At 52.1% G+C, this 14,434-nt stretch overlaps 1 protein-coding gene across 1 annotated transcript; it reads left to right on the top strand.

Annotated features, from left to right (window-relative positions):
• Nucleotides 1-1,865: 1,865 nt before the first annotated feature.
• LOC136354562 (uncharacterized) lies at nt 1,866-5,218 on the top strand. The gene is made up of 3 exons (XM_066306065.1): nt 1,866-1,949; nt 3,420-4,507; nt 5,058-5,218. The coding sequence occupies exons 1-3, from the start codon at nt 1,866-1,868 to the stop codon at nt 5,086-5,088; spliced, it is 1,203 nt and encodes a 400-aa protein (XP_066162162.1). The 3' UTR covers nt 5,089-5,218.
• Nucleotides 5,219-14,434: the final 9,216 nt, after the last annotated feature.

The raw sequence follows: 14,434 nt of genomic DNA, 5'->3' as shown, positions 1-14,434 counted from the left end.
GACGGCAATCAAATGGCACTCTTTAGGCTCCGCTTAAAAACGGGCACACATGCAAACACTAAGCATGATGTCGGGACGAGATGCACATAAGTAAAGCAAGGATCCTATCATGGAGCGGTATACCTTTTGGTCCACACATTTACCATTGTCGTCGAGGTCTAGGTGGCCATTAGTAGGCATAGGAGTCTTGATGAGTTTGGCATCTTCCATCCCAAACTTCTTGAGAATGTCCTTCACGTACTTGGTTTGAGAGATGAAAGTGCCCTCTTGTGCTTGCTTCACTTGTAGCCCGAGGAAGAAGGTCAACTCGCCCATCATAGACATCTCGAACCTTTTAGTCATGATACTACTAAATTCTTCACAAAAAGAGGCATTAGTAGAACCAAATATTATGTCATCGACATAAATTTGGCATATGAATAAATCACTCTTAAATTTTTTAGTGAAGAGAGTAGTATCCGCCTTTCCAATTTCAAAACCATTTTTCAAAAGAAAATCTCGGAGACATTCAAACCAAGCTCTAGGGGCTTGTTTGAGCCCGTACAGCGCCTTTTGGAGCTTGTACGCATGGTTTGGCAACTTTGGATCCTCGAACCCCGGTGGTTGCTCCACAAAGACCAACTCCGAGATAGGCCTATTGAGAAAGGCACTCTTGACATCCATTTGGAATAACCTAAAATCATGGTGAGCGGCAAGGCTAAAAGGATTCGGATTGACTCAAGGCGAGCAACGGGTGCGAAGGTTTCACCAAAATCGAGACCCTCGACTTGGGTGAACCCTTGCGCAACTAACCGGGCTTTGTTCCGTACAACCACTCCATGTTCATTTTGATTGTTGCGGAAGATCCACTTGGTGCCGATGACATTTTGGTCGGGTCTCTCCACCAACGTCCATACTTGGTTGCGAGTGAAGTTATTCAACTCCTCTTGCATAGCTATCACCCAATCCGGATCACCAAGTGCATCTTCAACCCTGGTTGGTTCCAAAGAAGAGACAAACGAATAGTGTTGACAAAAGCTAGCGACACGAGAACGAGTAGTTACCCCCTTCTTATGTCACCAAGTATGTTGTCGACGGGATGATCTCTTTGGACAGTGTGATGTATTCTTGGATGGTGCACTGGGGGGACCTGAGCCTGATCAGGATGCTCTATAGTGCCCTCGGCATCAATCCCATCCACTAGTGCCGTAGGCACGCCTTGACTGTCCTCTGCCCGGAACTTCCTGGCCTAGAGAGGTCCGGAGGTTGCGATCATCTGGTCCCGAAACTTCCGGGTCAACTGTATCTCGACTCGATGTAGGGCTATTGGATGTCGATGATGAAGGTTGATCCCTATCTTCTTGGTCATCCTGCGTCTCGACTGGTCGTATGTCTCCAATAGCCTTAGTACCTATAGCTTAACTTGGATCCACATCACCTACAACATGTACAACAACTTGCTCTCCTTGGGAGCCATTAGATTCATCAAATGTCACATCCCTAGTGACTTCAACAATACCGGAGGTTTTATTGAAGACACGATAGGCATGTGCATTTGATTCATAGCCAAGTAAGAATCCCTCAACCACCTTAGGTGAGAACTTAGATGAGCGAGGCCTCTTACTTAAAATAAAGCATTTGCTCCCAAAGACACGAAAATATGAAACATTAGGTTTCTTACCACTCAAGAGCTCATATGAGGTTTTCTTTAGGATCTTGTGGAGATACAAGCGGTTGATGGCATGACATGCGGTACTCACGGCCTCCGCCCAAAAGATATCCGAAGTCTTGTACTCATCAAGCATTGCTCTTGCGGTTTCAATAAGAGTTCGGTTCTTCCTCTCAACGATGCCATTTTGAGGAGGATCATAGGGGGCGGAGAACTCATGCTTGATTCCCTCTTCATCAAGGAATTCCTCCACTTGAATGTTCTTGAATTCTCCTCCATGTCACTTCGCACCCTCTTGATGGTGAGATCATAGAGGTTTTGGGCTTGCTTTGCGAAGCGCTTGAAGACATCTTGAGCCTCACTCTCCAATACTTATGTAAGCCACGGGCCCAAATAAATCCATATCTAGAAGCTCAAGATGGCGTGTTGTAGTCATGATGTTCTTGATAGGATGTGGATTCCCAACTTGTTTCCCGGCTTGGCAAGCACTACACACACGATCTTTCTCAAATGTGACATTAGTGAGCCCGAGGATGTGTTCCCCCTTTAGAAGAGTTGCCAAATTCCGCATTCCAACATGGTCTAGTCTACGATGCCATATCCAACCCATGGAGGATTTAGCAATCAAACAAGCTTCCGGATTCACTCTATCCACATCGAAATCGACAAGATAGAGATCACCCTTTAACTTGCCTTTGAATGCTACGGAGGAGTCATCCCTTCTAAAGACGGTCACATCCTCATCGGTAAATAAGTAATTGTAACCCAACTTACATAATTGAGAAATGGATAATAAATTGTAGCTTAATGAATTGACAAGAAGGACATTAGAGAGAAATTGATTATTGGAGATGGCAATTTTACCTAGACTGTCACGTCCTGATAAATTCATCCCAAAATAAAATTCATCTTCTAAAAGGAATAATAGAATTAATTAAAATTCGAAAAGAAATTGGCAAACACAAAAATACGTACAAGAAAAATTCAAATGTGGCTCGGAGAATTTTTTGTTAAATTCTCCTTGGTCTAAAAGGAGCCCTCAAATTTTACTTGAATTTTCAGAGCACCGGAAATAATTATTAAGCAACAAAAACAATTATCAAAGTTTACTAAAAAGGAAAACCTAAAAAAATAAATCCTCTTCCTCCTTTGGGCCAAGCCCAGCCCAAAGTCTCCCTCTCCTCCCTCTCTTTCTCTCCCTCTCCTTCTCTCCCTCCTCTTGGGCCCCCTTCCCCTCGGCCCAGCTCCCTCCTCCCTCGCTCTCCCGGGCTGCCTCTCCTCCCCCCCCCTCCCGGCCTGCCCGGCCCAGGCCGCCTCCCCCCCCTCCTCTCCTCCTGGGCCGTGTCCCGGCCCAGCCGAGCCCCCCCTGCCCGAGCCGCCCCTCCCTCCCGCGCACGTGCGTTGCACGCGCGCTGAGCGCGTGCCCGGTGGGGCCCACGCGCCAGGCCGCCGTCGCCTTCTTCCTCCAGCCGCCGCCCGGCCCTCTCTCTCTCCCGTGAAAACCCTACTCCTTTCCTCCCTCAAATCCGTGTGATTCGCTCATGGGATTCCAAAATTAAATAGGGGAAATTAAACCCCATTGAATCCTCTTCAATTCCCCCCAATTTCCCCCTTGATTCGTGCCTTCAATCGCCGGGAACGCCCGCGTCTTCCTCGGCCGCCTTCCATTGCCGCCGGCCGTGGTTCCCGCCGCCGTTCCCGCTCCTCCCGTGGCCGGCTCCCTCCCCCATCCTATAAAATGCAACCCCCTCCGTGCGTTCTCTCATTTTAGCCCCTTCCCGAGCTCCCCCACGGCCGCAGCACCTCTCCCCGCCGTCCTCCTCTCTCTCCCTTGCCGCCGGCCGCCTCCAGCCGCCTCTCCCGCCTCGCCCGAGCGCCGTCCGGTCGCGCCGTCGCCTCCTACAGCATCGCAGCCGCCTCCTCTCCCACGGCCTACCCTTCGTTTCGCGCGGTGACCCCCGGAGCTACGTTCCCGCCGTCGCCCTTCTCTTTCCTTCGCGCCAGCCGCCTCCAGCCGCCTCTCCCTCCTCGCCCGAGCGCCGCCCGGCCGCGCCGTCTTCTCCCTCGGCCTCGCAGCCACCTCCTCTCCCTCGGTCAGCCCTCCGTTTTGCGGGGAAAGCACCGGAGACGCGTCCTCGCCGGCAAAACAGTGGCGTTGCCGCCACTGTTCCACCTCCGGCCGCCACTGTCGCGTTTCCCGTGCGCCGGCCGACGTCGCCACCACCTCCCTCGGCTCCGCGACGCCGCCCTCCACCCCGGCTGCTCCTCGGTTTCGCCGGAACGCCGTCGCCCGTGCCGGCCTCCATCTTTCGGCCGCCCCTTCCTCCTCCCCGGCTCGTCGGCTTGCTGCACCATTACCACCTCCGGCATCGCAGCGGCAAGGTCGTCCTCAGCATCGTTTCCCCTCCATCCAAACCCCTCCGCGGTCCATCATCGTCGTCTCCGATCGTTCTCGTCGTCGACGTCCCGTCGGTCGCCCGGCTCGTCATCTCGCGGCGCCGCCTCCGTCATCGTCATCGCTGCGGCGTGTTCCACGCCGTCCACGTCCCCGTGCAGCCGCTGCCGGCTGTCCTCATCGCCTCCTCGCCGGTCCCGGTCGTCGTCGTCGTCGTCGTCCTCTCGTCATTCCCGGTCGTCGTGGCGTTCGTCCCTCCGTCGAGCCGTTCTCGTCCGCCGTCCGCGTTCGTCAAGCGAGCCGCTGCAGCCCCGTCCTCGTCTTCGTCCTCGGCTCCGCGTCGTCAAGCCTCGTGCCGGCCGTGTCTCGCCTTCGTTCAAGGATCGCCGCCGAAGTCGTTCCCTCGCCGTCCGTCTCCGCCGCGCCCGTTCGTCGTTGTCGTTCCCACGCCTCGTCGCGTGGTGGTAAGGTTTCCTCCTCTCGCTGCCTCGTCCTCGTCCTTTCGGTGTCGCCCCGTACCCGTTGTGCGGTCGTCGACACCGGTACCCGTGTACCGGTGTCGGTAGTCGTTCACGCGTGCGGGTGGTGACCGTGTAGTGTCCGTGTTAGTGTGCCCGCTCGGTGGCCGCGTGGTTTCACGTGTGCAGCCAGTGTGGTGTCTAGTGGAGTCCGTTTGTCGGCCACTCGCCTCGGTTGACACACGGGGTCCGCCTCCGTCGACCCGTGGACCGTCTCTGTGTACTCGGTCTACCGTGGTCCTTTAGGTTGACATGTGGGGTCCGCATGTCAACAGCGCAGCCTTCCTGTCTCTTCCAGGCTAGCGCTTACACATGTTTTATAATTGCAAAGCTTAATTATAATAATCCGCAAATCTCCATATAACAGCATTAAACCTCGGATGATCATATCTTGGTCATACGAACTCTGAATCGACCCGTTCAAGTCTCCTAATGTTTGTTATAACCTAAAGAACCCTGTGCTTTCTTTTTATGTATTGTTATTGCTTCTTTATAGGCTTGTAGCTTTGCTTGTGTGCTTCGCGTAGCTTCTGTCGTTCCGGAGGTTCCCGAAGCGTGGTTCGCGGTCGTCGCCGAAGGTTCGGAAGGCCGTTCTCTCTGAGCAAGGCAAGTCACGTCATCCTTGAACATATTGAATCCCAGTTTATAAAATTATGTTGCTTTAAATTATTGCATTATCGCTTTATTTAAATTCCCGCGTTATTACTGTTTTATCTAGCCATGCCTATTTACCTTTGTTATGACCTTATTATTGTTGTTGTTATTATTTCCTTGTTCACCCTAGAATAAACAAAACCCCAACTAGTGGGTACTCTATTTATGGTTCCACTAGTATGAACTTAGGTAGATGCTTCGCTGGTTAATTAGGCAACATTAGGTGGTTTTATAACTTTAGACTTTGGAAAGTCTCATATCATTCGGACACTATGGAATTGTTGGTTTATGGTGGAATTGGACATACACCTCTCTTCCTCTTTCAAAACCCCTAAAACCTGTTTTCGGTGGGGTTTGGGTGCATGCCAGTTGTGGGAAGTAGCACCCCGGCCACTATAAGGATTAAGCTCGGGCCTCTGTTGCAAAGCACTACCGTACTTCCACATGTCTAGTGGGTAAGGCTTAGTTTGTGGCTCAGTCTGGTTATAAACAAAAGTACACGGATGGAGGTGGATGAAGTCGGGGGTCGATGGACATTCTCCAGGGCAAATGAAGGCTACACGAGCTGCGGCCCGGTAGTCGAGATGTCATGGCACAGGGTTGGTGCCCTGCTGCTAGGGGCTCAGTCCTGCCTGCCTGTCCCGGAGGTTCCGGCCGTAGGTGGGATTGGGTCGGTACTCTTGTCTATGGCTAGGATGGGTTGGAAACTATGTCACGTCTTCCGTCCGTATACCGTGGTGGTATGTGGCACGTGGTTACACGTGAGGAAGATGTGTCTTGTGGGTAAAGATGTACACCTCTGATCAGAGTATAATCTATTCGAATAGCCGCGCCCTCGGTTATGGGCAAGCCGAGCAATGTACCCAAGTCAGTGTTCTAATTCTTAAAATTTGCTTAACAAATAAAATGTGGAATGGTTGGCCTGGGTTGGCTTGGGACGAGCTGGGACCCAGGGTCGGGTTGCCAGTTCGGTCTGAATCATCGTAGGCCTTGGGTTAAGGCAGGTTCGTGAGGGTTCACGGCCTTGATTAATAATTTTGTGTAGCTCTAGGATCGTCTTTATAAAATGGCTTTGGGCAACTAAGTGGCTTTTAAATGCTGTTTACTGCAAAACTTAACCCCTATATTATTATCCCCTTGTACCCCCTTGCATTAATTATGCATCTCCTGTCGCGACCGAGAAAATAGCCTTTTCCCGAACGCTAGTGTATTAATCCCCGTCCCAGGAAAAGCCGGGGTACACCACACAAACATGATATAAAAGGCACATCTTTATTATATCGATAATATTTACATTATTACAAAGGCGCTTCAGGCCTGACAATCAAAAATAAACAGCAGCGGACTAGCGGGCCTACGGCTCCATCTTCACAGGCGCTCAACTGGGGTATAAGCCAGGACTCCACCTAAGACATCTTCTCCAAGGCTTCTCTTACTGAAGGGGGGAGAAAAATAGAGCAAAAATGAGTACAACCACAGTACTCAGCAAGCCACACCGGAGATGCATAATTAATGCAAGGGAGTACAAGGGGATAATAATATAGGGGTTAAGTTTTGCAGTAAACAGCATTTAAAAGCCACTTAGTTGCCCAAAGCCATTTTATAAAGACGATCCTAGAGCTACACAAAATTATTAATCAAGGCCGTGAACCCTCACGAACCTGCCTTAACCCAAGGCCTACGATGATTCAGACCGAACTGGCAACCCGACCCTGGGTCCCAGCTCGTCCCAAGCCAACCCAGGCCAACCATTCCACATTTTAGTTGTTGAGCAAATTTTAAGAATTATAACACTGACTTGGGTACATTGCTCGGCTTGCCCATAACCGAGGGCGCGGCTATTCGAATAGATTATACTCTGATCAGAGGTGTACATCTTTACCCACAAGACACATCTTCCTCACGTGTAACCACGTGCCACATACCACCACGGTATACGGACGGAAGACGTGACATAGTTTCCAACCCATCCTAGCCATAGACAAGAGTACCAACCCAATCCCACCTACGGCCGGAACCTCCGGGACAGGCAGGCAGGACTGAGCCCCTAGCAGCAGGGCACCAACCCTCTGCCATGACATCTCGACTACCGGGCCGCAGCTCGTGTAGCCTTCATTTGCCCTGGAGAATGTCCATCGACCCCCGACTTCATCCATCTCCAATCCGTGTACTTTTGTTTATAACCAGACTGAGCCACAAACTAAGCCTTACCCACTAGACATGTGGAAGTACGGTAGTGCTTTGCAACAGAGGCCCGAGCTTAATCCTTATAGTACCCGAGGTACGACTAACAAAACCCAACCACGCACCTCGAGCCCAGCCTAAAACCATTTTGGGGGTTTTGAATAGAGGGGGAGGTGTGTGTCCAATTCCAACATAAGCTAACCATTCCATAGTGTCCAAATGATATGAATATTCCCAAAGTCTAGAGTTGTAAAACCACCTAATGTTACCTAATTAAATTGCGAAGCATCTACCTAAAATTAAACTAGTGGTGCCATGAGTAGAGTATCCACTAGTTGAGGTTTTGTTTAATCTAGGGTGAACAAGGAATAATAATAACAATAACAATAATAAGGTCATAACAAAGGTAAATAGGCATGGCTAAATAAAACAGTGATAACGCGGGAATTTAAATAAAGCGATAATGCATTAATTTAAATTAAAAATAATTTTGTAAACTGGGATTCAATATGCTCAAGGATGATGTGACTTGCCTTGCTCGCTTTCCCAAACACCGGCTTCAACTTCCACGAAGAGCGGATCTTCCGAAGCTGCAGCGTCTACACGACCGACGGAAAAGAAAAGGGCTTTTACTCTAATAAACTCCACATAACAGCAGGAACAAAGCACAAAAATGGGTTCTTGACTTCTTAAGGAAAAATTAGAGACTTGAACGGTCCAATTCCGAGTTCAAATGGCCAAGATATGGCCATTTGAAGTTTATATGTTCTTTAAATGGATATTTGCGAATTTCTTCATTTAAATTTTAATTAAAAATCCATTTATTGCGTCAGCCGGGAGAGAGGGCGCGCGGACCAGGTCCACGGGAGTGGGGCCCACGCGTCAGCCTCTCGGTCCACGGTGGACCGGGAGCACGCGGCTGGCGGCGGCCGGCGCCGTGGGTCCCACGCGTCAGCCGCACCCGCGGGCGCGGGCGGCTGACGGCCGGGCCCCACCTGGCAGCCGCGGGGCGCGCCCGAAGGCGGCCTCGCCGGCACGGCCGACGGGAGGCGGCGCACCCACGCCCCGATGGTCGCCACCGGCGACCAACGGCGCGGCGGAGCGGCGCCCGAGAGAGCGGAGAGGAGAGGGAAGCGAAAGGGGCGGTCCACGGCTCACCCCGGGTCGACGGCGACGACGGGAACGGCGGCCGAAACGGAGGAAGGCGGCGGCGCGGTTCGGGACGACGAGGACGACGGCGCTCCGACGGTCGGGGGACGAAACGGAGGCGCGGACGAGGTCGACAAGGACGCGGCGAAGCCGATGGAGGTGACGCCGAGACGGGAGGAGGTCCGGAGCGACGACGGCGGCGAGCCGGAGCTCGGCGGCGACGGCGGAGAGAGTGTACAACGGCGCGAGCACGAATCCGACGGAAAGAGCGAGCGGCGAGCGGCGGAAACGGAGGAGCGAAGCACGAGGAGCGATTATATAACGTCGGGAGGGAGAGAGGGCGGCCGGAGAGGGAGGAATCGGCCGCGGAGATCTCGGCTCCATCAATAACGCCGGCGAGGATTGCGGGAGTAAAATCGGACGAATCCGAGGGAGAGAGAGAGGGGAAAGCGGGGGAAACGGGAGAGGGAATTGCGGGGAGTGATTTCCCCCTCTTTAATGCGCGCGGGGACGGCGGGATGCGGCGGATTCGGCGGCGGCGGCGGCGCTAGGGCACGGGCGGGCGGCGGACGCGGCGCGAGGTAGGCGATGACAGGTGGGCCCCACCCGTCAGCGAGGGTGGCGGGCGGGCCCGCCCGTCAGCGGCGCGCGCGCGGGGAGGGGGCCGATGGGCCGCGGGGGAGAGGAGAGAGAGAGGGAGGGAAGTGGGCCGAGCCGGCCCAAGAAGGGAAGGGGGGGAAAAGAAGACTTTTAGGGTTTTTCTTTTTATAAAACCTTTTTAACTTTGTTTATTTCTTCTCAATTATTATTTGTGCTCTGAAAATTCCACTAAAATTTGAGGGCTCCTTTTAGACCAAGGAGAATTTAACAAAAATTCTCCGGGCCACATTTGAATTTTTCTTGTACGTATTTTAGTGTTTGCCAATTTCTTTTCGAATTTTAATTAATTCTATTATTCCTTTTAGAAAATGATTTTTATTTCGGGATGAATTTATCAGGACGTGACATCTCCGGTGTGGCTTGCTGAGTACTGTGGTTGTACTCATTCTTGCTCTATTTTTCTCCCCCCTTCAGTAAGAGAAGCCTTGGAGAAGATGTCTTAGGTGGAGTCCTGGCTTATACCCCAGTTGAGCGCCTGTGAAGATGGAGCCGTAGGCCCGCTAGTCCGCTGCTGTTTATTTTTGATTGTCAGGCCTGAAGCGCCTTTGTAATAATGTAAATATTATCGATATAATAAAGATGTGTCTTTTATATCATGTTTGTGTGGTGTACCCCGGCTTTTCCTGGGACGGGGATTAATACACTAGCGTTCGGGAAAAGGCAATTTTCCCGGTCGCGACATAGACCAATTACCTTTCCTTTACCATCATCTCCAAACACAATATTCTCACGAGTTCCGTTCTCCTCATCAAGACTTGTAAACATACTCCTCTCTCCAGTCATATGATTGGTGCAACCACTGTCCACAACCCAACTTAAACCACCGGAGGAGTATGCCTACAAAAGAAATCAAGCTTGGGATTTAGGAACCCAAACTTGTCTAAGTTTGGGTCCCTTGATGTTAGTTACCAAAGCCTTTGGCACCCACACACAAGTGCGGTACTCATCATTGTAATTCCCATTAAAATAAGCAACCACTTTGCCCTCTGAATTTTTGGAAATTACATATGAATCATAGTAAAGACCATCTGGCCGGAACCTCCTGGCATTATGCCCGGAACTTCCGGTCATGTCTTGTGCACGGCCATTGGCCCGGAACTTCCTGGCAAACCGGCCGGAACTTCTTGGTGGGAATTTTTGAGACAGAGACTCCCACCCGGAGGTTTCGCCCGGTTTGTCCGGATGTTCCGGGTCCCTGGCTGCTCACAAGACTAGTCACCTCACTTGCTTGTGGAGCTTTACCTTCTCTCACAAACATCAAGCATTCTTTCCCATTTACCATCACACTCTTAGACACAGGACTTCCACCCGAAAACCCGAGCCCGTGTCCATCCTTGTTAGGATGAGCGGTGATGGTCTTGTAAAGGGCATCTTTTAAATGGAATGTCTTCATGCATCCATATTTCAACAAAGTGCCCAACCTTTCATTCTCTTTCTTAAGAGCTTGCATAGCATCAACATTAGTAGCATAAGAGTTCAAATCAATATTGTAACACCTAGCACAACCATTGCTAGTAGAAGGGTTAGAAGAATTAGAAACCACATTTGGTTGAGAGGTGCTATTCCAAAGAGTATCAAATTGAACTTCAAGATCTTTATGACTTTTGTCTAAACTAGCAAATTTCTCTTGAAGAGTTTCATTGACATCTCTAAGGCTAGCTAAAAAACCATTAGCCAAATTAATGTCGCAACCGAGAAAATTGCCTTTTCCCGAACACTAGTGTATTAATCCCCGTCCCAGGAAAAGCCGGGGTACACCACACAAACATGATACAAAAGGCACATCTTTATTATAACGATAATATTTACATTATTACAAAGGCACTTCAGGCCTGACAATCAAAAATAAACAGCAGCGGGCTAGCGGGCCTACGGCTCCATCTTCACAGGCGCTCAACTGGGGTATAAGCCAGGACTCCACCTAAGACTTCTTCTCCATAGCTTCTCTTACTAAAGGGGGAAAAGATTGAGCAAGAATGAGTACAACCACAGTACTCAGCAAGCCACACCGGCAGATGCATGATTAATGCAAGGGGGTACAAGGGGATAATAATAGGGGTTAAGTTTTGCGGTAAACAGCATTTAAAAGTCACTTAGTTGCTCAAAGCTATTTTAAAAAGACGATCCTAGAGCTACACAGTATTATTAATCAAGGCCGTGAACCCACACGAACCTGCCTTAACCCAAGGCCTACGATGATTCAGACCGAACTGGCAACCCGACCCTGGGTCCCAGCTCGTCCCAAGCCAACCCAGGCCAACCATTCCACATTTTAGTTATTAAGCAGGTTTTAAGAATTTAAAACACTAACTTGGGTACATTGCTAGGCTTGCCCATAACCGAGGGCGCGGCTATTCGAATAGGTTTTACTCTGATCAGAGGTGTACATCTTTACCCACAAGACACGTCTTCCTCACGTGTAACCACGTGCCACATACCACCACGGCATATGGACGGAAGACATGACATAGTTTCCAACCCATCCTAACCATAGACAAGAGTACCGACCCAACCCACCTACGGCCGGAACCCCCGGACAGGCAGGCAGAATTGAGCCCCTAGCAGCAGGACACCAGCCCTGTGCCATGACATCTCGACTACCGGGCCGCAGCCCGTGTAGCCTTCATTTGTCCTAGAGATGTCCATCGACCCCCGACTTCGTCCATCTCCATCCGTGTACTTTTGTTTATAACCAGACTGAGCCACAAACTAAGCCTTACCCACTAGACATGTGGAAGTACGGTAGTGCTTTGCAACAGAGGCCCGAAGACCGGTCCTTATGTGGCCGAGGTGCTACTATCAAAACCATGCACCCCGAGCCCAGCCTAAAACCATTTTGAGGGTTTTGAATAGAGGGGGAGGTGTGCATCCAATTCTACAATAATCCAACCATTCCATAGTGTCCAAGTGATATGAATATTCCTAAAGTCTAGAGTTATAAAACCACCTAATGTTGCCTAATTAATCAGCGAAGCATCTACCTAAATTCATACTAGTGGAACCATGAATAGAGTGCCCACTAGTTAGGGTTTTGTTTATTCTAGGGTGAACAAGGTAATAATAACAATAGCAATAATAATGTCATAACAAAGGTAAATAGGCATGGCTAAATAAAACAGTGATAACGCGGGAATTTAAATAAAGCGATAATGCATTAATTTAAATCAAAATAATTTTATAAACTGGGATTCAATATGCTCAAGGATGATGTGACTTGCCTTGCTCAGAGAGAACGGCCTTCCAAACCCTCGGCGACTACCGCAAACCACGCTTCGAGAACCTCCGGAACGACAGAAGCTACGCGAAGCACACAAGCAAAGCTACAAGCCTATAAAGAAGCAATAACAATACATAAAAAGAAAGCACACGGTTCTTTAGGTTTTAACAAACATTAGGAGACTTGAACGGGTCGATTCGGGATTCGTATGACCAAGATATGATCATCCGAACTTTAATGCTGTTACATGGAGATTTACGGATTATTATAATTAGGCTTTGCAACTATAAAACATGTGGAAGCGCTAGCCTGGAAAAGACAGGAAGGCTGCGCTGTTGACATGCGGATCCCACATGTCAACCTAAGGGACCACGGCAGACCGGGTATACAGAGGCGGTCCACGGGTCGACGGAAGCGGATCCCGTGTGTCAACCGAGGCGAGTGGCCGACAAACGGACTCCACTAGACACCACACGGGCTGCACACGTGGAAACCACGCGGCTACCGAGCGGACACACTAACACGGTCACCACACGCATAAGCGAATGACTACCGACACCGGTACACGGGTACCGGGGCCGACAACCGCACAATGGGCACGGGCGACACCGAAAGGACGAGGACGGGGCAGCGAGAGGAGGGACCCTTACCACCACGCGACGAGGTGAGGGAACGACAACGACAAACGGGCGCGGCGGAGGCGGCCGGGAACGACGGAGACGAACGGCGAGGGGACGACTTCGGCGGCGATCCTTGGACGAAGGCGAGACGCGGCCGGCGCAACGCTTGACGATGCGGAGCCGAGGACGAAGACGACAACGGGGCTGCAGCGGCTCGCTTGACAAACGCGGACGACGGACGAGAACGGCTCGACGGAGGGACGAACGCCACGACGACCGGGAACGACGAGAGGACGACGACGACGACGACCGGGGCCGGAGAGGAGGCAACGAGGGCAGCCGGCAGCGGCTGCACGGATGCGAGGACGGCGTGGAACACGCCGCAGCGATGACGATGACGGAGGCGGCGCCGCGAGACGACGAGCCGGGCGACCGACGGGACGTCGACGACGAGAACGAACGGAGGCAACGACGATGGACCGCGGAGGGGTTTGGATGGAAGGGAAGCGATGCCGAGGACGACCTTGCCGCTGCGATGCCGGAGGTGGAGATGGCGACGTCGGCCGGCGCACTGGCACGGCGGAAGGGGCTGCCGGAGTGGGTGCCGACGAGACCGAGGGAGAGGCGGCGCGGGCGACGGTGTTCCGGCGAAACCGAGGGCAGGCCGGGGTGGAGGGCGACGCCGCGACGTCGACGATGGAGACGGCGACGTCGGCCGACACTCTAGCGCGGCGACCGGGGCGACTGAAGGCGGTACAGTGGCGGCAACACCACTGTTTTGCCGGCGAGGACGCGTCTCCGGTGATTTCCCCGCGAAACGGAGGCGAAGCCGGGGAAGAGGAAGTAGCTGCGACGTCGCGGATGGCGACGGCACGGCCGGCCGGCACACAGGCGCTGCGGCAGGGGCGGCCGGAGATGGCCGTCGGCACAGGACAGAGGGGAAGGTGATGGGGAGGTGGCTAGGGGCTCGGGAGAGAGCAAAATGGACCAAAGGAAGGAGGAGGGCTTCGTTTTATAGGGCAAGGACGAAGTGCCGGTCACGGGAGAGGCCGAAAACGGCGCCGGAGGAGGTGGCCGGCGGCATCAATGGTGGTCAAAGAAGAGGGATTAAATCCCGGTGATTGGGGGCGGGATTAAAGGGGGAAAGTTGGGGGAAAGGAAGAGGAGATTGAGAGGATTCCATTCCCGCAACTAATTTGGAAAAAGGAGCACCGGGGAGGCGAGATTTGGAAGGAGGAGGCGGTGGCACTGTGCATGGTACGGCTGGAGAGCTCGGGCTCTGCCTGAGCAGGAAGAAGGAGCACTGTAGCGCGGGGGAGGTAAAACAGACTTTCGGCCGGGCTGAGAGGAAGGGAGGGAGGCTTTGGGGCCCAAAGGGAGGAGGGGGAG

The sequence above is a fragment of the Oryza sativa genome, chromosome 12 (assembly GCF_034140825.1).
Source record: "Oryza sativa Japonica Group chromosome 12, ASM3414082v1".
In the NCBI taxonomy this organism is placed as follows: Eukaryota; Viridiplantae; Streptophyta; class Magnoliopsida; order Poales; family Poaceae; genus Oryza; species Oryza sativa.
Note: the sequence above shows the minus strand (reverse complement) of the source record. Positions and strands in the feature narration are given on the sequence as shown.

What these genes read in the sequence shown, in the direction of transcription:
- LOC136354562 (XM_066306065.1), top strand. Translation starts at nt 1,866, where the DNA reads ATGCTTGATTCCCTCTTCATCAAGGAATTCCTCCACTTGAATGTTCTT. An exon ending in CACTTCGCACCCTCTTGATG is followed by an intron (nt 1,950 to 3,419) that starts GTGAGATCATAG and finishes CTCTCATTTTAG; the next exon opens with CCCCTTCCCGAGCTCCCCCA. An exon ending in CCACGCCTCGTCGCGTGGTG is followed by an intron (nt 4,508 to 5,057) that starts GTAAGGTTTCCT and finishes GCTTCTTTATAG; the next exon opens with GCTTGTAGCTTTGCTTGTGT.